The 23,839-nt window shown below is 41.3% G+C and overlaps 1 protein-coding gene and 1 long non-coding RNA gene across 25 annotated transcripts in view; one reads left to right on the plus strand and one right to left on the minus strand.

The window, feature by feature from the left end:
• Window positions 1–23,839, plus strand: part of plcb4a (phospholipase C, beta 4a) — a 628,445-nt gene that overhangs the window by 238,679 nt on the left and 365,927 nt on the right. For 14 of the 24 annotated variants that reach the window (XM_069932452.1, XM_069932447.1, XM_069932454.1 and 11 more), the window contains one exon: window positions 9,685–9,735. The exons of 7 other annotated variants lie outside the window; for them this stretch is intronic. In XM_069932452.1, coding sequence (XP_069788553.1) covers window positions 9,708–9,735 — 28 coding nt within the window. In that variant the 5' untranslated portion in view covers window positions 9,685–9,707. Of the gene's footprint in view, window positions 1–3,906; window positions 3,989–9,684; window positions 9,736–23,839 lie in introns of all 24 variants that reach the window. 3 more of the 24 variants (XM_069932465.1, XM_069932462.1, XM_069932469.1) reach the window with 1 other exon arrangement.
• Window positions 483–8,947, minus strand: LOC138761009 (uncharacterized). The gene is made up of 2 exons (XR_011356067.1): window positions 8,715–8,947; window positions 483–930 (listed from the first exon to the last, which is right to left on the minus strand). It is a non-coding gene; the product is annotated as an uncharacterized lncRNA (long non-coding RNA).

Raw genomic sequence — 23,839 nt, forward strand, 5'->3', positions numbered from 1 at the left:
ACAACCACGGTAGGTAGGATCATTTTTTTTCTGCATCATGTGGTTCCTGTTGGCACTGGTGGACATTTACAGCACACAAAATAGCTGCCCCACCTTTTGTGTCACAACATTTGCTAGCACAACGCTGTTACAGCACCAGCAACTGGGGTTCGAATCCAGTTCTGTCTATAAGGAGTTGGTATGTTCTCCCGAACTCTGCGTGGGTTTTCTCTAGTTGCTCCAGCTTCCTCCCATCCTCTAAAAATATACCAGGGTTGGAAGTCAATTGGATGTAATTAGGTGGCATGGGCTTGTTGGCCAAAAGGCTCTGTTTCCATGCAGTATGTCGGCAGTGAACTGAGATTCACTGCTGGTGTATTATAGTAATGGCTGGCTCCACCCCATCTACCCATATATAACCCTGGTTTCCCGCCTAAACCCTCAGCCCCTCTGAAGACCACTGTAAGACTCTACCCTCAGTTATAAGCTAATAAAACCATATGTTCTCACTCCAGTCGCGAGAGCTTTTATTCACGCTACAATGTCTAAACTTAGTTGAGGCTGAAAGTGATTTTCTGAGCTAAGGTTCACAAAAGGATTATTTTCTTCAGTTCCACTATCTCAAAGAAGGAACTTGTTTTGAAGTGCACTTCTAAAAATATGCTGATTTAACATTAAAAATATTAATTGTTCAGGAGACATTGCCTCTCCTTGAATTGACAGTATTTGATTTCATCTGTCGCAATTTGATGCGTTGGCTCAAGATTATTGCAGTGTTTAGGTTGATTGCATGCTCTCATATCAGATTCTCAGTTGTTCTAGTTTTATTTGGCTTTGCAGATTCTGGGCTGGAGGAGATTCCACAACAGATTTCTGAGAAATTAATGGAGCCAGAGTTGTTGTTCATTTGGCTCCAACCTTATAGCATCTTTTATATTCAAGTTCATAGGTCTGCAAAGAAAATATAAATTTTTTTACTCTGGTGTGCCTCAAAATGTCGGCATGTTCAAAACCCTTTGCATCCACTATTTCATAAGTAAAGCCACTGTTGAGGCTAAACAGGAAAGTCTGCAGATGCTGGGGTTGTAACGTCACACACAAAAGTGCTGAAGAAACTCAGCAGATCATGCAGCATCGATAGGAAGTCAAGGGTAACCAACGTTTCGGGCCAAAGCTCATCATCAATATATGAGCAAAATGCAGGTAGGTGCCTGAATTGAGAACATTAGTTTGAGATTAACTCACTTTTGTCGCAGGCCGGTCATTTCTTTCTCCACTTTCTCTTTGATATGAAGGTGACTTGCCCGTGTGGGTGCATGACGGGGGAGAGGGAAGTTCATGGGATGCTCAAGGAGAATGATGAAGTCAGTGCAGGTGGGGGGCTTGGAGGTGTTGAAAAAGTGATGGACAATGCTGTTTGGCTCCATGACTAAAAATTTGATGTCAGTTTAACAGGGATTTTGCTGAGTCTGATACATCAGCTCTGTGGTAAATAAGGTGCGACACTTTATTAGGAGGCAAATTTAGTCTCTTGCCTTCAGTGAGCTTCAGAATAATGAGCAGTACTATGGTCATCAATTAAAGCAGGTTAATAAAATTTGGCACGATGCAATTTAAAAATGTAGAAGTTAAAACTTGCATTTTGCATAGCAGCCAGAACACGATTTCATTTATATGTCTTCATGGATCGAGTTGCAGGATTCTTGTAATGTTTTGACAAGCGAAGGTTCCAAAATTGCAAGATGAAAGTAACCTAATCTATTTTCCAGTTAAGTTCATTGGAAGATAGATATGTCCTACAATTAAGGACATCTGTATTTTTGAAATTACATACTTTCACATGAAAGGCTAGATAGGACCTTGTGTTAACATCTCATTTAACAGACTGCAGGCTTTCTTCAGCACAGAACAAGTATGTCAGATCAGACTTTTCAGCTCAGACCTCTGGACTGGGTCTTGAAAGAACAGTTGGATTCGCCCTTGGGAGAGCAAATCAGCTGAGGCACAAATGACATCAAGTTCCGACAAATGTCAGGCCGTTGCATTGCAGTAGATTTCAGAATTTTATTATGGAAAATCTAAAATCTGAAGACCAGTATTCATGATGAAATTTTGTACATATTTGGGAAAGAATGAAAAAATACTGTTTCAACAGTACATTTCCGATTAACCGATCAACCGAATATCTGCAAGTTTTTTTGGGTGAAACATGACGTCACAATTTGAAAAAAAAGTTGAAAAAAAATTACCCACCATGCTCAAGTGGGGAAACAGGAAATTAGTTTTAAAAAGGAGATATTTGTCCACAAGTTACACATTGAAGGGAAGGATAGCACTTGATCCTGCCCGAGCGCGCTCACTGCCCACCCGCCTGAGGGGCGCTCAGTGCCCGCCGCCCGAGCCGCGCTCAGTGCCCGCCGCCCGAGCCGCGCTCAGTGCCCGCCGCCCGAGCCGCGCTCAGTGCCCGCCCGCCCGAGCCGCGCTCAGTGCCTGCCCGCCCAAACCATGTTCAGTGCCCGCCCGCGCTCAGTGCCCACCCGCGCTCAGTGCCCGCCCTCCCGAGCCGCGCTCAGTGCCCGCCCGCCTGAGCCACGCTCATTGCCCGCCCGCCCGAACCGCGCTCGGTGCCCGCCCGCCCGAGCCGTGCTCATTGCCCGCCCACCCGAGTCGTGCTCAGTGCCCGCCTGCCCGAGCCGCGCTCTCTTCCTGCCCGCCTGAGTCGCTCCCTCTGTCAAATACCCTTTCAGCAGGGTTGCTGTAATTCTGCTGGAGGACTATCCCTGTGCATCCTCTCACCCTTACAGGTGAGATGAGACCTTCAGCTTCCCGGGCGGTAGCGGGGATCTCGGATTCCCGGGCAGGATTGGCGACAGTGGTGTGGAGGTGTTGGGGATCGGCGACTGCGTGTAGAGATGTCAGGATCGATGACAGCTGATTAAGTATTCTCCTGATGCTTCTGGGCTGCGTTAGAGAAAATTCCTGAATACCTGAAAAATCTGCTTAACTGAGATGGGTCTGATCCCAAGCATTTCAGATAATCGGAAATGTCTTTTAAAGAGAATTCATTTGAGCAGACAATTGAATTTTAAAGATTGAATTAAGGAAAGACTGAATTAAGGCTCACATTTTTGCTTTCAAAATGTGGTTATCAAAAAATACTTTCTTTTGTCTCTGTAAATTCTTTCATATTGTCGGAATGAATTGGAGTAGGCTAGATAATTGCTGAGTCCTTTGTGGCATCCAATATAATTTTGGTTGGTCTATGACCAACCTGCATGTTCCTTAAACTAAGCTATATCAATATAATGTATTTTAGATGGTGCAGTAAATACAGCAGAGTTGAATGTAGGTTGGACTCTGAGTGCTTTCATATCATCACTGTGTATTGGAATGAAAGAATTGGGAATGCTTTGTAAACTTTTCCACAAGTTTTGCACCATTTTAATAATGACGAGCATGCATATTCCTGCAATTTTTTTTCCAAATGACTACATAATCTTTTCTTTGTTCAAAACTTGCTGTTAAGAGATTTCAGCTTTTTTGCATATTTATAGCTATTATGTCATAGAGTCACACAGTGTGAAAGTAGGTCTTACAGCCAAACCTGCCCACGCTAGTCCCACCTGCCTGTGTTTGGCCCATATCCCTCTTAACCTATCTATCCGTGTATCCATCCAAATGTTTCTTAAATGTTGCAATAGTACCTGCCTCAACCACCTCCTCCAGCAGCTTGTTTCATACACCTGTTACCATCAGGCTCCTATTAAATCTCTTCGCCCTCTTCTCAAACTGATCTCCTCTGATTATTAATTCCCCTACTCTGTGCGTTCACTCCATCCATTCCTCTAATGACTTTGTAAAGCATGACCCTTTGTACTTCTATGCTGTAAGGAATAAACTCCTTGCTTGTTCAACCTCTCCTTACAGCTGAAACCCGCGAGTCCTGGCAACATCCTCATAAATCTTTGCACTCTCGCCAGCTTTGCAACATCTTTCCTGAATGAGAGAAGTGAGTGATCTTCAACTTGAATCTACATCAGCTTAATTTGTTTTAATTTTGCTGGCATTATTGTGTCTGACTGTTAAACAGTTTTTGATTCTAAATATTGAACAGTAACCCTGAAATGACTCCAGGTCTGAGCACATGTTGTCATTCAATGCACTATTGCATGAAATGGCCTGTTGATTGTAGCCATAAAAATGGGCTCAGGCTGATTTGTACTCTCCCAACTGGTGAGCAATTCGGGCAGAAAGCAAAAAGATATAAATTGTGTGTCAAAAGTGTTTGAGCATTGATGGCTTGTTCTATTTGTATAAATATTTATTTCTTGCATAGAACCGAGAGAGCTGCACTCCATTGGCAATTCTTGAATCCCCATTAGATTGCAATTGTAGGAAGTTATTCAAAGCACACCAGTATTTTTTTCCCATATTATTTATGAAGTGATTGAAAGATAGGGTCATCGAATCTTCCTCACTATCTGGTACCACCTAAAAATGCTGGAGGCACTCATTTTTGTTAATCAGATAGAGTAATTACAGTCCTTGGGGTCTTGCTTGATGTTGGTGTGTTATTTTTGAAAGTTAAAAGGGAATATTTTATTGGCCTCTTTTCAAAGGGGATGTCGCTGCCTGAGATGAAAGTCCAGTTTAATTAATGACGCAAACATGTATTAAAACAGTGTTCTCCAACCATTATTAAGGTTCATTAATTTGATTCTGAAACAGGGTATAATGTTAAACCTCTCCACCTCCAATATTGTTTCTTTTGTTCTTTATACCTGTGTGACCAAGAGTTTCATTTTGTGCTGCAGCAACCATCACTGATGGCTTTTTATTTATTTCAGGGATGCCCTAGTCCGTGAAAGAAATAACACTACATTTTTACACGCGTCCTTCTGTCTAATCATCCATTCCAACTGATGTAATAACAAGTTCTGAAGCACTAACACTAAAAAACATTGCTTGTTTTTTTTTGTGAGCTCGCTGGAAAGTTTGTCCTAATTTCCAGATTGTTACGATGATAAATCATGTGTTCACAGTGGCATCTTCACAAATATACCAGAGTGCTTTTAAGCTAAGATAGATAAACCTAGTTGGAAGCATTCAAATATGCATCGAGTTGCTAAATAAAATATATTTTCAACTCCAAAATCCTCCAATAAGCATTTATTAAAAATTTGCATAAAAACTTTGTTCAGAGAATGAAGAGTATATGAAGTTGGATATTCAGAGAGTTTATGTTATGCATAACCAGCTATAAAGTCAAGATGGACAACCTTTGTTTCTGGCAAAGAAGCATGATAGCACAGTTGGTTTGTATTTGATTATCTGCTTTATTAACTGGAAAGTGGCAGTTCCTCCTTCTGCAGAACAAGCTGTTGTGTGCATTCTGAGATGACCAGTCACGATTAATTTCAGGAGTTAATATTGACCATTCACTCAAAAATAAGAATGTGAAGTGATGCAATAATGACTTACTTATTTCTGTGTATTGTCCAGTACTCTCTTTCTCCTGCTTCGTCTTTTTTTTCTTTTGTTTTCTTTTTGGCTAGGCTTTGCAGACGAAGATTTATGGAGGGGTAATGTCCACGTCAGCTGCAGGCTCGTTTGTGGCTGACAAGTCCGACAGGCAGACACGGTTGCAAGGGAAAATTGGTTGGTTGGGGTTGGGTTTTTCCTCCTTTGTCTTTTGACAGTGAGGTTGGCTCTGCGGTCTTCTTTAAAGGAGGTTGATGCCCACCGAACTGTGAGGCGCCAAGGTGCATGGTTTGAGGCAATATCAGCCCACTGGCGGTGGTCAATGTGGCAGGCACCAAGAGCTTTCTTTAGGCAGTCCTTGTACCTCTTCTTTGGTGCACATCTGTCTCGGTGGCCAGTGGAGAGCTCGCCATATAACACTATCTTGGGAAGGCAATGGTCCTCCATTCTGGAGACGTGACCTACCCAGCGCAGTTTGATCTTAAGCAGCGTGGATTCGATGCTGTCGGCCTCTGCCGTCTCGAGTACTTTGATGTTGGAGATGAAGTCGCTCCAATGAATGTTGAGGATGGAGCGGAGACAACGCTGGTGGAAGCGTTCTAGGAGCCGTAGGTTATGCCGGTAAAGGACCCATGATTCGGAGCCGAACAGGAGTGTGGGTATGACAACGGCTCTGTATACGCTAATCTTTTGAGGTTTTTCAGTTGGTTGTTTTTCCAGACTCTTTTTTGTAGTCTTCCAAAGGTGCTATTTGCCTTGGCGAGTCTGTTGTCTATCTCGTTCTCGATCCTTGCATCCGATGAAATGGTGCAGCCAAGATAGGTAAACTGGTTGACCGTTTTGAGTTTTGTGTGCCCGATGGAGATGTGGGGGTGCTGGTAGTCATGGTAGAGAGCTGGCTGATAGAGGACCTCAGTTTTCTTCAGGCTGACTTCCAGGCCAAACATTTTGGCAGTTTCCGCAAAACAGGACATCAAGTGCTGAAGAGCTGACTCTGAATGGGCAACTAAAGCGTCATCGTCTGCAAAGAGAGGTTCACAGACAAGTTGCTCTTGTGTCTTGGTGTGAGCTTGCAGGCGCCTCAGATTAAAGAGACTGCCAGCCGTGCGGTACCGGATGTAAACAGCGTCTTCATTGTTGAGGTCTTTCATGGCTTGTTTCAGCATCATGCTGAAGAAGATTGAAAAGAGGGTTGATGCGAGAACGCATCCTTGCTTCACGCCATTGTTCATGGAGAAGGGTTCAGAGAGCTCATTGCTGTATCTGACCCGACCTTGTTGGTTTTCGTGCAGTTGGATAACCATGTTGAGGAACTTTGGTGGGCATCCGAGGCGCTCTAGTATTTGCCAAAGCCCTTTCCTGCTCATGGTGTTGAAGACTTTGGTGAGGTCAACAAAGGTGATGTAGAGTCCTTTATTTTGTTCTCTGCACTTTTCTTGGAGCTGTCTGAGGGCAAAGACCACGTCAGTAGTTCCTCTGTTTGGGCGAAAGCCGCACTGTGATTCTGGGAGAACATTTTCGGCGACACTAGGTATTGTTCTATTTAGGAGAATCCTAGCGAAGATTTTGCTTGCAAAACTGGCAAAATTGCTAGTTGTAATCCATTGAAATATATGCATTCAAAGCATGAAGTATTTTTCAAATCATCACGGGAGACACCACAGTGAGGAATATCTTTAATGCATTTATTTATTCAGGCATCCCAAATTTTAACCTCCAGCAAACCATTGGTGCAGGTCAATGGGACGAAGACAAAATACAGAGTAGGTGGGCCAAAGGACCTGTTTCTGTGCTGTAGTGTTCTATGGTTCAGAATACCCAAGAAAGTATAATCAGGCCATTTGGCCCTGTCATTCAGCTTAATCATTGGTAGACCTCAATCATTGTGGATTGGCAACATTGCTTCCTCCTTGCTGACCATTAACACAGCAGACCACGAGGCTGTGTACTTTGACCCCTACTCTATTCCTTGTACACTCATGACTACATAGTCATGTTCCCCTCCAATGCCATGTATAAATTTCTGATGATACCTTTTTTTGCTGGCTGAATAACTAGAAATAGTGGGTCACTATTTTTATTTATTGTTGTAAGGTGGTTTATTTAAATGTTTGCACTGTGATACTGCCGCAAAACAATGAATTTCATGACTTGTTCATCACACTAAATTTTGATTCTGAAAAGAATATAGGATGGACATGGAGAACCTGGTTGGGTGGTGCCTGAACAACGATCAACATCACCAAGACCAAGGATCTTATTGCTGATTTTAGGGAGGAGAGACTGAGGAACCACACACCAGTCTGCATTGATGGGGCAGAGGTGGAGAGGGTCAGAACCTTATTACTACATATTTCAGATGGCCTTTCCTGGAGCCAGCACAACAAGGAAACCATGAAAGGGAGTCTGAGGAGATTTGGAATATCATTAAATACTCTGTAGAAAGAATACTAACTGGTTGCATCGCAGCCTAATTTGGGAACACAAGTGCCCAGGAACGCAGAAGCCTGCAGAAGGTAGAAAACATAGCCAGGCCTGCCACAGGTTACAATCTCCATCAATTGCATTGAGGTGTGGTCTCAAGAAGGCAGCCAACATCAAAAGTAACCCCCATCATCCTGATCACAATGTCTTCTTATTGCTTCCTTGGTATAGATGGCTCAAAACCAGCACCTCTAAATTAAAGAACAGTTTCCAACAGCTGCAGACTCTTGAACCTCCTTTTGGTACACTAATCATGGACAGTCTGCAAAGAAAAGCATTGGCCTGCAAAGGCCATGTATAAGTGATTTTACAGAGGGCTCCTGACTGCAGCAAAGAATTGTACTTGGCACCTTAGGGTGCAGTTTTAAAAAGAAGGAAGTTGGGAAAAGCACACTTCACCTCTGCACGCTAATGGAATGTTACAGATTCCTATGCAGTTTAAAGAAGCGTATGTGACGGTGTGAGCAGTGGAAGAAACACAGCCACCATGTTGAGGGACGATAATGACAGTTTTAATTCAAGTTCAGCACGTCCCTTTAAGGGTAGCATGAGCTCAGTCACCTGGTGTATTATGACATCATAATCGCTGCCCAGGGTGTGCACTGGGAGGGATACTGGGGTCAGAGAGAAACCTCTTACGACACCATTTCCCCATGGCTGTCCCGCCACGTGGCGATACAAGCGGAGCCGGTTCGCCATGAGGATGTGCGCCGCCACACACATTTGATTTATCTTTTGTGCCCCAGTTATTTACAAACCAATCTACTCACTTCCAGAAACTGTGGTGGCCATTGATTCCACCAACAATTCCATTTTGTGTTCCATAATGGGAGCCAGGCTTGCCTTCTTTGATACATTGAGAGTTGCTCAGTGATGAACAACCTCCCTTGGTTTCCATGGTACAAATACAAACATTCAGCTCACCTTCTAACTCAATTCTGGGTTTTAAAAAATTCCAGAGCCCAACTCCTATTGTCTGCCAACTTTGCCAAGGCTTACGATTCTGCTTTGAGGGCACAGTACCTTTCAGCCAATGCCCTTAAAACAGAAATACATTTGATTATTATTTCTTTTGTGAATTTACTTAGCCTGATATTTGTTCTGACTTCTCATTGGAGAGAGATATCAGAGGTTATAAGCATGCATGTGACTTTGTCACAGAAATCAGTGAAGTGTAGGGAACTGCAGAGTTTAACAATTTCATGGTTGCAGGGAAGATCCATTGAATTGGTGGTGCACGGTGATACGCTCTATTGAGCGTATCAATTTAATACACTTTAGATTGTTGCTGGCCTGATTCCATGTGCTCAAATGAAGGACGGGGAGGGAGGTTGACCTTTATGGCTGGGTCACAAGAGGAGGAGTTACTAGGGAGTGAGTCATCAGTAGGCGGGCCAGCTACCCATAACCGTCATACATACATATCACCACACACGGCAAAGCTAACCAATAATTTCTCCAGTCACACCACAGCCAAGTTGGGATACGAACATGGGTGTCAGAAGTTTGAAGGTTTCAATATTTGAGAAAGGATGGCAGTTTGGGATGGAAATCAAATTGGGCCTGTTGGGGTTTGCAACCTGAGAGCATGTGTGTTGGGAGTTCACAGTGGTGGGGATCAAAAGAATTTGTGAGCCTTGGTGGGGAGTAACTTTCAAGTTGATAGTCCTTTCTGATAAGCCCCCTGCACTGGATTTGACAAATTGGATTTTCTTGACCAGCTATCCTTGATGCCGACAGATGCTGTACAACCTGGACTCTGAATGCATGCCAGCACCATCCGCTGTCCAAGTATGTATGAGCCGCATTCTTTTTGGCATCCTTGTGCCTGCATCTCTGCATTTGGTAGCAACGCAAGATAAAAGATCCTTTCATTGTTAATACCGTTTTTAGTAAATGCATCTCTGAAAAAATTCAGTAAGGCTGTGCATAAATATTGTGGTACGCCACAGAATTTCTAGGCACTGATATTTACTAACTAATCTTGACTTTCACAAAAACATTCTGAAAACATTGTTTTGTCGGAGACGTAACTGAGTTTTTAATGATTTTATTAAACTGTAACAGCACTTAATGGCCCCACTGGCTTTATAAAAAATAGATTTAAATGTGCAGGTTGTCGGTCCTTTGAATTATGACAAGACTCCAAGACTATGAGTGAATTTAAGTTTTATGACTTCAATACATCTTTCCACTTCAGTGCTGATCTTCTTTCTCGGTCTGCATTTTGCTTTCAGGGAAGTGTTGAAAAAATATTGAAAATTTCTCATTTTACTCTCTCATTTGTCATCTGTGAGAAACCTTCAACATAATTTAATTGCCTGGTCTATAAGATAATGTCACTGAGAAATGATACCTGACAAGCAACTGATGTGGATGAAGGTGAAAGACTCTCCACTGAAATTGCTGAAATCTTGTTGGCAGCTTTGTGATCAGCCATCATTGCTGCCAATTTACTCTGATGTAAAAGTGGGGTCAGAGCTAAATCCTATAATTATGAGGGTGGGAACCTTGGAGAGATCATGTGTGCTGGTCTGATGTGCCCAGATTCAGTAGTGAACAGATTATCTAAAGATTACTGGAAATTGTTTTCGGTACAATTCTGGTCATTGGCTCCCTGTATATAATTGCATCAGTGTTGTGAGGTTAATTAGAGAGTCACAATGTCTAATGGCACAGAACCCATCCCTTTGACCAACCAAATCTCATTTGCCATTATTTAGCCCATAGCCTTCCAATACCTTGATATTTCAGGTATTCATCTAAATCAATGGTTCTCAACCTTTTTTCTTTCCACTCAAATACCCCTTTAAGTATTCCCTATGCCATAGGTACTCTGTGATTAGTAAGGGATTGCTTAAGGTGGTGTGTGGGTGCAAAGAAAAAGTTTGAAACCACTATTTTAATCGTACCTAATTGACTCATTATGTGCACGGTTTCATAACTCCAAAGGAAATGGGCCAATGACAATTTTTCTCAAGCAATATTTCAGTAACAATTGGGTCCAGAGCAATGGTTCTCAACCTTCCTTTCCCACTCACATACCACCTTAAGCAATCCCTTACTAATCGCAGAACAGCCATATAACCACTTACAGCACAGAACAGGCCAGTTCGGCCCTACTAGTCCATGCCGTAACAAATCCCCACCCTGCTAGTCCCACTGACCAGCACCTGGTCCATACCCCTCCAGTCCTCTCCTCTCCATGTAACTATCCAGTCTTTCCTTAAATGTAACCAATGATCCCACCTCAACCACGTCTGCCAGAAGCTCATTCCACATCCCTACCACCCTTTGCGTAAAGAAATTTCCCCTCATGTTCCCCTTATAATTTTCCCCCTTCAATCTTAAACCATGCCCTCTAGTTTGAATCTCCCCCACTCTTAATTGAAAAAGCCTATCCACATTTACTCTGTCTGTCCCTTTTAAAATCTTAAACACTTCTATCAAGTCCCCCCTCAATCTTCTACGCTCCAGAGAAAAAAGCCCTAGTCTGCACAACCTTTCCCTGTAACTCAAACCTTGAAATCCTGTCAACATTCTCGTGAACCTTCTCTGCACTCTCTCTATTTTGTTTATATCTTTCCTATGATTTGTTGACCAAAACTGTACACAGTACTCCAAATTTGGCCTCACCACTGCCTTGTACAATTTCATCATAACCTCCCTACTCTTGAATTCAATACTCTGATTTATGAAGGCCAACATTCCAAATGCCTTCTTCACCACACCATCTACCTGAGTATCAGCCTTGAGGGTACTATTTACCACAACTCCTAAATCCCTTTGTTGCTCTGCACATCTCAATAGCCTACCATTTAATGCATATGACCTATTTAGATTTGCCTTTCCAAAATGTAACACCTCACACTTATCTGTATTAAATTCCATCAGCCATTTCTCAGCCCACACGTCCAGCCTTCCTAAATCACCTTTTAATCTATGGTAATCTTCCTCACTGTCCACAACACCACCAATCTTTGTATAATCCGCAAACTTGCTTATCCAATTCTCCACCCCTACTTCCAGATCGTTAATATATATAACAAACAATAGTGGACCCAGGACCGATCCCTGAGGAACTCCACTAGTCACCAGCCTCCAATTGGACAAACAATTTTCTACCACTACTCTCTGACACCTCCCATCCAACCATTGCTGAATCCATTTCACTACCTCCTTATTTATACCTAATGCCTCCACCTTTTTTCCTAACCTCCTGTGGGGAACTTTGTCAAAAGCTTCACTAAAGTCTAAATAGACAACATCCACAGCTTTTCCTTCATCAACCTTTTTTGTAACCCCCTCTCGAAAAACTAAATCAGGTTTGTCAAGCATGATCTACCCCTGACAAAACCATGCTGATTACTCCCTATCAATCCCTGTACCTCCAAATATTTGTAAATACCATCCCTCAGAACACTTTCCATCAACTTGCCCACCACAGACGTCAGACTCATGGGGCTATAATTCCCAGGTTTACATTTGGACCCCTTCTTAAACAGCGGAACCACATGCGCCACCCTCCAATCCTTTGGCACTATCCCCGTGGCCAGTGACATCCTAAATATCTCTGTTAATGGCCCCACTATCTGTCCACAAGCCTCCCTGAGTGTCCTTGGGAATATTTTGTCCGGTCCCGGAGATTTATCCACCTTTATCTTTTTCAACACACCCATGGCATAGGGATTACTTAAAGTGGTATGTGAATGGAAAGAAAAAGGTTGATAATCACTGATCTAAATATTGAGAGTACTTGCCTCCACCACCCCTTCAGGCATTGCATTCCTGATTTCACCCACTCTTTGTGTGGAATATAATTCCTCATATCTCCACTAAATTTGCAACTTTAACCATATACTACCACCTTCTTGTTATAAACACTCTGCTGAGAGAAAACATTTTGCACCATCCACCCTCTCATGGCCTCAATCAGGTCCTTCCTCAACCTTCTGCAGTCCAAAAACAATTTGAACTATCCCATCTCTCATCACTGCTAATATAGTATACCTCACAATATGTCCTGGTGAATCTCCTCTGCACCCTCTCCAGTCCAAGGCAGTCATCAGAGCATTGGTTTGCTCAAATTGTGCCCATGCTGGGCACACTTAACACTAAGGCTTCAAGCTGACTTCATGAGTTCACATGCCACACTGCACAGGTGGGGCATGTTAATGGAATTAAGCCTTTTACTTGGAGGGGGTTTTGGGCAAGCTGAATGCCAACTGAATCCGAGGTATACTCTCATTATGGAAAAGTTATATTTGTAGATATGAACAGCGATAATCTCACAGGACTTTATTTCTTGTAACTTTCTAATTTAAATTAATGCCCTTTTTATATCTTTGTTATCAAAGCGCCAGTGCCCCTAGAAATAACATCAAACAGTAATGTATTAATGTGGATTCTCTGTGCTAATCTCAATAAAATTACCATCAATCTTTATAGAATAATGAGAAATAATTTGCATACAAAATGTACAGGGGTTCATTGAATTTTTCCTGCTAAATCTGTCTTGTTGAAATTCAAAGACGTACTGATACTATTGGAGGTAACACTGTATATAATAATTAGACCTGAAGTTCAGTTAATTACAGCATAGACAACAGTTTCAAAAACACCAATCTCCTCCTGAGTTCTTGTAATTCTTGCCTCCTCTAAAACCCTGTTTCACTTTCTGATGTCACATTTTCATTTATGTTCGCTGTATGTGGTTTGAGTTGTTTTGGTGGCACGTAGGACCATAAGACTGAGGAACAGAATTAGGCCATTAAGCCCATCAAGTTTTCTCCACCATTCCAATCATGACTGATGTATTTTTCCTCTCAACCCCATTCTCCTTCATTCTCTCATTTCTTCTTTGATGCCCTTACTAATCAAGTAACTATTGACCTCTGGTTTAAATCTACCCAATAACGGCCTCCACAGCTGTTGTGGCAACAAATTCCATAAATTCACCTCCTTCTGGCTGAATAATTTTTTTTCTTGTTTCTGATCAAATTAATGTTTGGGATAAAGACACTTTTTTCCTTTATTTGCCCCTGTGCTGCACAGTTTTAAATTTGTCATCAAAGAATTCACATGTAATTAAAGTGCACATTCCAGATTTTATTCATGTACATTTCTGTTTGACCATGTAGAAATTACAGACATTTTATACATAATCCTCTCATTTCAGGGCACCATAATGTTTGAGACATTTGGTTTCACAGGTGTTTGTGAATACTCAGGTATGCTTAATTGCTTCATTGGTGCAGGTGTAAGAGAGCAAGACTTACTTTGAAGCTTTTGATCAACGTTGGAGTCTGCAGTTGCTATTTTTCAACGTGATGGCCAGAGTTGCTCCAATGAAAGTTAAAGAGGCCATCATGAGGCTGAAAAATAAGAATAAAACAGTAAGAGGCATTGCCCAAATACGAATATTACCAAAATAAACTGTTTGGAACATCATTAAGAAGAAACAACGTACTGGTGAGCTCAGTAATCGCAAAGGGACTGGGTAGGCCGAGGCCTCCACTGCTGATGACAGAAGAATTCTCATCATAATGAAGAAAAATCCCCAAACTTATGTCTGACAGATCGGAAACTCTCTTTAGGAGGCAGGTGTGGATGTGTCTTTTGTGTACTGGAGAAACTACAAGTATAGTTTGAAGTTCCAGTAGTTAACGTACACAGTCAAAACATAAACAAGGTACACACAATTTGATAGAGTGAGTTCTAAAACTCAAGTTGGTTAATTCACATAGTACACTTGATCACGGTTTAAATCTTGGCATCATGCAAGCTTCTTTATAGATGTACATTCGTTCCGGAACCTTCTTATAAAAAAGTCCCGTTTTGTCCATATTGAAAATGTGCTTTGGCTGGTAACTGCCATCACAGATTAACTCATCCAGACTTTCAATTAACTTTTTGGCAGCTCCTCCATCGGCACTTGCTGCTTCACTTGAAGCTTGTATATTGTGCAAGGTGTACCTTTTTTAAAAACTACTAAGCTAGCTATTATTTGCGGTGAAGCTCCCAATATACTCCTCTCCCTCTCATTTTTTTTAATGCCTTGAAAAGACTTCTAGCCTTTGTCTGAGTCGACCTTATTCATTGGCATGTGTTTCTGAATCTGGTCTTGCAACCACACCATTATTAACTTCTCCATTTCGTGAATGGGCCCTCGTCATTGCTTAGTTAAAATGGTGCTCTTCAAACTTACAAATCCTCTTACAGCCTTTAAAATCATCGACCCAGTGGAATGCAACAATTGTAGTCTGCGTGCAATATCACTGACTTTTTGACTTTCATCATCGTGGTTAATGACTTTCATTTTTACCTCCAAAGTTATGGTCTCTTGGCAGCTCTATCAGCAAGGGATATGTTTTCCCTCTTGCTATGTTTCTAGCGCACCTACAGAATGGCGACTGAGCACATGGCCCTATATTGCTCTATGTTGCACTTGCGCAGATGTGTATTTTTTAAACTTTTGGTTGTAAATGCAGGTGGACCTAACTTGCTTAGGTCGGAAGTCATGGACTACCTATATTCTTATGAAATAAACTCTATCTGCACCCTCATAATGCACATCACATACTTTCTTAGCCCTTGGAGGTCAAAGCTCTCCCTCTTGAAAGGAGTCTGTTCTTCAGGAGTGGGAATTTGAAATCAAAAAGCAAAATGCTTTGATGCTCAAGATCTGAATTAAAATAAAAACCTGAATTTTGGCCATGCAGTGTATTTGAAGAGAGAGAAAAACCGTGTTAACATTTCAGATTGATAATCTTTCATCATAATTGCAAATGCTTGGAATTAGGGAAAATGTTCAAGATTAAAGGAAAAGCAGGGGCAAGTAATTGAATGGAACATATGTGACAGGGTGGAACTAAGAGAACTTGTAAGGTGTGACTGCAGAAAGGTTGGGGGGGGGGCGGTAAAGGCTGGTTAGTATAATCAATATATCTCTGGGGATGTGTAAATAGGATTTTCAGCAATTCATGTTCTTTATATTGAAAATTCCAGTGGTATTTGATCCATAAAATAGGATGTTATTGATTGACAGAAAACTGATGCATAGCTATTCTTATCACTTTTAAATTTAATGTGTGGATGAGTTTCAACTTGCATCATGTTGACTGATAAATTTGGCAAAGTGTGAGATTCAGGTTGGCGTTTGACAGTCACTAAGAAGCTTTGTGAAGTTGCTTGCACACTTTATTTTAATCTCAAAAGCTTCTGAGGATTTCCAATGTCAGTTAATGAATTGGGAGGGAGGGATGGTGGTTTATGTGGCTCCATCCACGGGAAGTAATCTGATTTTTAAAAAAAATCTGTCTATTTACACATCAAGTTAATTTGTAGTTAATTTATAAAGAATATATAGCAAAAAGGACACATAATTAAAGCTGCAGCAGCTTTATGTAAAAAGCAGAATGAATTATGTAAAATTATGTGTCTGTCATTCCCAGTCACTCACAGAACTTTGAGATTCAAGCCTATTTTGTGGGAGGAATTGCCAATTTATCTCCATTTGCCAGGGAATATTAGTACCTTGATATGTAGCCATTTTTCTTCTCCCATCCTTTTTTTTAAATTTTTTATTTTTCACACCATAAATCACATTAGCCATGATACACACTTTTTCCTTTTCACACATATACAGTGACATTTTCTCCCCCCCACCTCCCTCCTCCCAACCCACCCCCCCCACCCCACCCTCCCATCCATTTAAGGTATACAATCTAGGATACATTAAACCAGTCAGACAATGTTGTCACTCAACAAAAATACACCAGAAATTCTACTGAGTCCATTCTTTTCTTTCCTTCTCCTTCCATCAACTTAGGTAATGATTGTCCCCGGTAGGTTTTCGCTATTGTATTTAATGTAAGGCTCCCATATTTGTTCGAATATTTCAATATTATTTCTTAAACTATATGTTATTTTTTCTAATGGAATACATTTATTCATTTCTATATACCATTGTTGTATTTTCAAATTATCTTCCAATTTCCAGGTTGACATAATACATTTTTTTGCTACGGCTAGAGCTATCTTAACAAATCTTTTTTGTGCATCCTCCAAATCAATTCCAAATTCTTTGTTTTTTATGTTACTTAGGAGAAAGATCTCTGGATTCTTTGGTATATTGTTTTCTGTTATTTTATTTAATATCTGATTGAGATCTTCCCAAAATTTTTCTACTTTCTCACATGTCCAGATTGCATAAATTGTTGTTCCCATTTCTTTTTTACATCGAAAACATCTATCAGATACTGTTGGGTCCCATTTATTTAACTTTTGAGGTGTAATGTATAGTCTGTGTATCCAGTTATATTGTATCATACGTAGCCTCGTATTTATTGTATTTCTCATCGTTCCAGAACATAATTTCTCCCATGTTTCCTTTTTTATCTTTATATTTAAATCTTGTTCCCATTTTTGTTTAGTTTTACCATTTGTTTCCTCATTCTCCTTTTCTTGCAGTTTAATATACATATTTGTTATAAATCTTTTGATTATCATTGTATCTGTAATCACATATTCAAGGTTACTTGCCTCTGGCAAACTCAAACTGCTTCATAATTTATCCTTCAAGTAGGATCTCAATTGGTAATATGCCAGTGCTGTATCTTGAGTTATATTGTACTTATCTTTCATTTGTTCAAAGGATAAGAATCTATTTCCTGAAAAACAATTTTCTATTCTTTTAATCCCTTTTTTTTTCCCATTCTCTAAAGGAAAGGTTATCTATTGTAAAAGGGAGTAACTTGTTTTGCGTCATTATTAGTTTTGGTAATTGATAATTTGTTTCATTTCTTTCTATATGAATCTTCTTCCAAACATTGAGGAGATGATGTAATACTGGAGAACTTCTATGTTGTACCAATTTTTCATCCCATTTATATAATATGTGTTCAGGTATCTTTTCCCCAATTTTATCTAATTCTAATCTCGTCCAGTCTGGTTTTTCCCTTGTTTGATAAAAATCTGATAGGTATCTTAATTGTGCGGCTCTATAATAATTTTTAAAGTTTGGCAGTTGTAAGCCTCCTTGTTTATACCATTCTGTTAATTTATCTAGTGCTATCCTCGGTTTCCCCCCTCTCCATAAAAATTTCCTTATTATTTTCTTCAACTCCTTGAAAAATTTTTCTGTCAGCTGTATTGGCAATGCCTGAAATAAGTATAATATCCTTGGAAAAATGTTCTTTTTAATACAGTTTATCCTTCCTATTAGTGTTAGTGGCAAATCTTTGCAATGCTCTAAATCGTCCTGTAATTTTTTTCATTAATGGATAATAATTGAGTTTATATAGTTGGCCGAGATTTTTGTTTATTTGTACACCTAGGTATCTTATTGCCTGCATTTGCCATCTAAATGGAGATTCCTTCTTAAATTTTGAGAAATCCGCATTATTCATAGGCATTGCTTCACTTTTATTTACGTTTATCTTGTAACCCGACACTTCTCCATATTCCTTCAATTTCTTATATAATTCTTTTATTGATAGTTCTGGTTCTGTTAAGTACACTATAACATCATCCGCAAATAGACTGATTTTATATTCCTTGTCTTTTATTTTTATTCCTTTTATATTATTATCTATTCTTATCAATTCTGCTAGTGGTTCTATAGCTAACGCAAGCAATAAAGGTGATAGTGGGCATCCCTGCCGCGTTGACCTGCTTAAGTTAAATTGCTTTGATACATGTCCATTTACTGTCACTTTCGCTAACGGTCCCTTATATAATGCTTTAATCCAATTAATATACTTCTCTGGTAAAATGAATTTTTGCAATACTTTGAACAAATAATTCCATTCTACTCTGTCAAAGGCCTTCTCTGCGTCTAAAGCAACTGCTACTGTAGGTGCTTTATTTCCTTCTACTGCATGAATTAAGTTAATAAATTTACAAATATTGCTTGTTGTGCGTCTTTTTTTGATAAATCCAGTTTGGTCTAAATTTACCATTTTCGGTACATGCTCTGCTAATCTGTTTGCTAATAGTTTAGCTATTATCTTATAATCTGTGTTTAGTAAAGATATTGGTCTATATGACGCTGGTGAGAGTGGATCTTTCCCTTGCTTTAGTATTACTGTAATTATTGCTGTTTTACATGAATCTGGTAAGCTTTGTGTTTCATCAATCTGGTTGATAACATTCAGGAGGGCGGAATTAATAAGTCTTTAAATGTTTTGTAGAATTCTATTGGGAATCCATCCTCTCCTGGTGTCTTATTATTTGGTAATTTTTTTATTATCTCTTGTATTTCTACTATTCCAAATGGTTCTGTTAATTTATTTTGTTCCTCTATTTGTAGTTTTGGTAGTTCAATTTTAGTCAGAAATTCATCTATTTTCCCTTCTTTCCCTTCGTTTTCAGTTCGGTATAATTGTTCATAGAATTCTCTAAAGTTTTCCTTAATTTCTTTTGGATTATATGTAATTTGTTTGTCTTTTTTCCTTGATGCCAATACCATTTTCTTAGCTTGTTCTGTCTTAAGCTGCCATGCTAGGATTTTGTGCGTTTTTTCACCCAGTTCATAATATTTCTGTTTTGTCTTCATTATATTCTTCTCCACCTTATATGTTTGTAGTGTTTCATATTTTATTTTTTTATCCGCCAATTCTCTTCTTTTAGTTGTATCTTCCTTCATTGCTAATTTTTTTTCTATATTTACTATTTCCCTTTCCAACTGCTCTGTTTCCTGATTATAGTCTTTCTTCATCTTGGTTACATAACTTATTATTTGCCCTCTAATGAATGCTTTCATTGCATTCCATAGTATAAACTTATCTTCCACTGATTCCGTATTTATTTCAAAATACATTTTTATTTGTTTTTCAATAAATTCTCTAAAATCCTGCCTTTTAAGTAACATGGGGTTTAATCTCCATCTATACATTCTTGGAGGGATGTCCTCTAGCTTTACTGTCAATATTAAGGATAGTATTCTAGCTTTATATTCTGTTTTTCTTACTCTATCTTGCATATGAGCTGATAACAAAAATAGGTCTATTCTTGAGTATGTTTTATGTCTAGCCGAGTAATATGAATATTCCTTTTCTTTTGGGTGTTGTTTCCTCCATATATCCAAAAGTTGCATTTCTTCCATTGATTTAATTATAAATTTGGTTACTTTGTTCTTTCTGTTAATTTTTTTCCCAGTTTTATCCATATTTGAATCCAAATTCAGGTTGAAATCCCCTCCTATTAATATGTTCCCTTGCGTATTTGCTACTTCTCCCATCCTTGAGGAGCTTGCTTTATCTGAATACCATGTCTTGTTCATCATATCTGCTGTGAATGAATGGTGTCTCAGAACTGGCTATATTCTTGTCACAATAACAACTCCTGTCTGAATGTGTTGTGCAAATATTTCTTAAAGTCAGGTCACAAGATAGACAGCACCTGTCGAATTGGAGTTTCCATCTCAGGTCAAACCACAGAAGAGAGATAAGAAGTTAGATACAAGTTTGTAGACAATGTGCAAGAGGGATGGATGGGACAAAGTATATTTCTGAAAGACTGATGCCAGCATTGGGTTTAAATCATGGATGGTGTTGTCTGGTTGATAGATTAACATAGAATGTTACAGCACAGTAGAAGCCCTTCAGATCACGATATAACCATAACCATATAACCATTTACGGTGCGGAAACAGGCCATGTTGGCCTTTCGAGTCCGCACCGGTTCACTGATTTTGTGCACCCTCTTCAGGCATTGGTCCCTCCAGAGTGTTGTGGCGATATATATAAAGCCTACTCCACATCAATTTTTGCTCATACCTTGGCAAAGATCTCAAGCTCAAAATGTAGGTTATATATCTTTGCCTCCTATAGAGACTTCAGGATCTGTTGAGTCTCTCCAGCACTTTAGTGTATATACTACTTTCAGTGTCTGCAGACTTTCTTGTTTCAGTCCATTCAACTGCTCCACTGCAAATCTCTCTGAGGGATGCCCATCCTGAAGAAGTTCTCTCTTCGAAGTGAGTTCTGTGAGAATCTCTCGCACTCCTCCCCATCTGCACTACCAGCTGCTCTCAAACTCTACGACCATGTACTCTTCCATACTCGCTTCCACAGCCACATGTCCTTCCTGGCTGTTTGCCTCTTCCACATTTTTGTACCACATAGCTTCCAGCTCAGTTTTTAAGCCTCCCAGTTTGACTCGCTGAATTCTCTCGCTGAATTCTACAGACCACCTTTGTTTGCCTCCATGTGCAGATACTAGTGGTGCCTCACTCTCTCACTACCACAGCTCTCAGCCTCTCCAGCAATGACCTGTCACAGACTTTGCCTACCCTCCATCCTCTGCCAGATGCACACGTTCAACCACCGGTTCTACATTCACTTGGATTCTCCCGCCTCAACAACTTCCGACCTGGATCTCCACTTCGGCCCCAGCTGCCCACAGGCCATTGCAGGTACTTACTGTGAGCGCTGCTGTATAAATAATTCTGACATAAAGTCCACAGACTGTTCTCTTCTCTTTGGCTTGGCTTCGCGGACGAAGATTTATGGAGGGGGTAAAAAGTCTACGTCAGCTGCAGGCTAGTTTGTGGCTGACAAGTCCGATGCGGGACAGGCAGACACAATTGCAGCGGTTGCAGGGGAAAATTGGTTGGTTGGGGTTGGGTGTTGGGTTTTTCCTCCTTTGCCTTTTGTCAGTGAGGTGGGCTCTGCGGTCTTCTTCAAAGGAGGTTGCTGCCCGCCAAACTGTGAGGTGCCAAGATGCACGGTTTGAGGCGTTCTCAGCCCACTGGCGGTGGTCAATGTGGCAGGCACCAAGAGATTTCTTTAGGCAGTCCTTGTACCTTTTCTTTGGTGCACCTCTGTCACGGTGGCCAGTGGAGAGCTCGCCATATAACACGATCTTGGGAAGGCGATGGTCCTCCATTCTGGAGACGTGACCCATCCAGCGCAGCTGGATCTTCAGCAGCGTGGACTCGATGCTGTCGACCTCTGCCATCTCGAGTACTTCGACGTTAGGGATGTAAGCGCTCCAATGGATGTTGAGGATGGAGCGGAGACAACGCTGGTGGAAGCGTTCTAGGAGCCGTAGGTGGTGCCGGTAGAGGACCCATGATTCGGAGCCGAACAGGAGTGTGGGTATGACAACGGCTCTGTATACGCTTATCTTTGTGAGGTTTTTCAGTTGGTTGTTTTTCCAGACTCTTTTGTGTAGTCTTCCAAAGGCGCTATTTGCCTTGGCGAGTCTGTTGTCTATCTCATTGTCGATCCTTGCATCTGATGAAATGGTGCAGCCGAGATAGGTAAACTGGTTGACCGTTTTGAGTTTTGTGTGCTCGATGGAGATGTGGGGGGGCTGGTAGTCATGGTGGGGAGCTGGCTGATGGAGGACCTCAGTTTTCTTCAGGCTGACTTCCAGGCCAAACATTTTGGCAGTTTCCGCAAAGCAGGACGTCAAGCGCTGAAGAGCTGGCTCTGAATGGGCAACTAAAGCGGCATCGTCTGCAAAGAGTAGTTCACGGACAAGTTTCTCTTGTGTCTTGGTGTGAGCTTGCAGGCACCTCAGATTGAAGAGACTGCCATCCGTGCGGTACCGGATGTAAACAGCGTCTTCATTGTTGGGGTCTTTCATGGCTTGGTTCAGCATCATGCTGAAGAAGATTGAAAAGAGGGTTGGTGCGAGAACACAGCCTTGCTTCACGCCATTGTTAATGGAGAAGGGTTCAGAGAGCTCATTGCTGTATCTGACCCGACCTTGTTGGTTTTCGTGCAGTTGGATAATCATGTTGAGGAACTTTGGGGGACATCCGATGCGCTGTAGTATTTGCCAAAGCCCTTTCCTGCTCACGGTGTCGAAGGCTTTGGTGAGGTCAACAAAGGTGATGTAGAGTCCTTTGTTTTGTTCTCTGCACTTTTCTTGGAGCTTTTCTTCAGGACTTCAGGGGTTTCTACGAGGCTCTAAAGGCTGTGTACGGCCCCTCACCCCAAGTCCAAAGCCCGCTGCGCAGCTCAGACGGCAAAGTCCTCCTCAGCGACAAGATCTCCATCCTCAACCGATGGTCAGAACACTTCCAATCACTTTTCAGTGCCAACCGCTCAGTCCAAGATTCCGCCCTGCTCCAGCTCCCTCAACAGCCCCTAAGGCTAGAGCTGAATGAGGTTCCCACCCTGGATGAGACATAAAAGGCAATCGAACAACTGAAAAGTGGCAAAGCAGCAGGTATGGATGGAATCCCCCCAGAAGTCTGGAAGGCTGGCGGCAAAACTCTGCATGCCAAACTGCATGAGTTTTTCAAGCTTTGTTGGGACCAAGGTAAACTGCCTCAGGATCTTCGTGATGCCACCATCATCACCCTGTACAAAAACAAAGGCGAGAAATCAGACTGCTCAAACTACAGGGGAATCACGTTGCTCTCCATTGCAGGCAAAATCTTCGCTAGGATTCTACTAAATAGAATAATACCTAGTGTCGCCGAGAATATTCTCCCAGAATCACAGTGCGGCTTTCGCGCAAACAGAGGAACCACTGACATGGTCTTTGCCCTCAGACAGCTCCACAGACTGTACACAGGTCCTAATTAGCTTTAACATACACATCAATCTCAGTATACTGCTGGCTCCACATGTCTGACTGTCCCTGAAGGGGCCAGCTCGAGTCTTTATACAGGCCTGTAATTAACAGCCAGCAGATGGGGCCAGCCTCCCAGGTTGCCTACCTGCAGGTATATTGGTTGCCCCCTGCAGTAGGGTGGTAGGACTGCAGCCAGTGTAGTGGTTGTATCACTACACTTACCCCTCTACCAACCACCCGCATTCTGGTTTCCAGGCTGAGGCGTTTCTGACTCCCACATTGATTGTAGACCCTGCAAGGCTGAAACCTTGGATGCGTCTGCTGTTCAATCCTATTGGCTTGTTCTCCTCCCCTACTGCTA

Source organism: Narcine bancroftii, chromosome 4 (assembly GCF_036971445.1).
Source record: "Narcine bancroftii isolate sNarBan1 chromosome 4, sNarBan1.hap1, whole genome shotgun sequence".
In the NCBI taxonomy this organism is placed as follows: Eukaryota; Metazoa; Chordata; class Chondrichthyes; order Torpediniformes; family Narcinidae; genus Narcine; species Narcine bancroftii.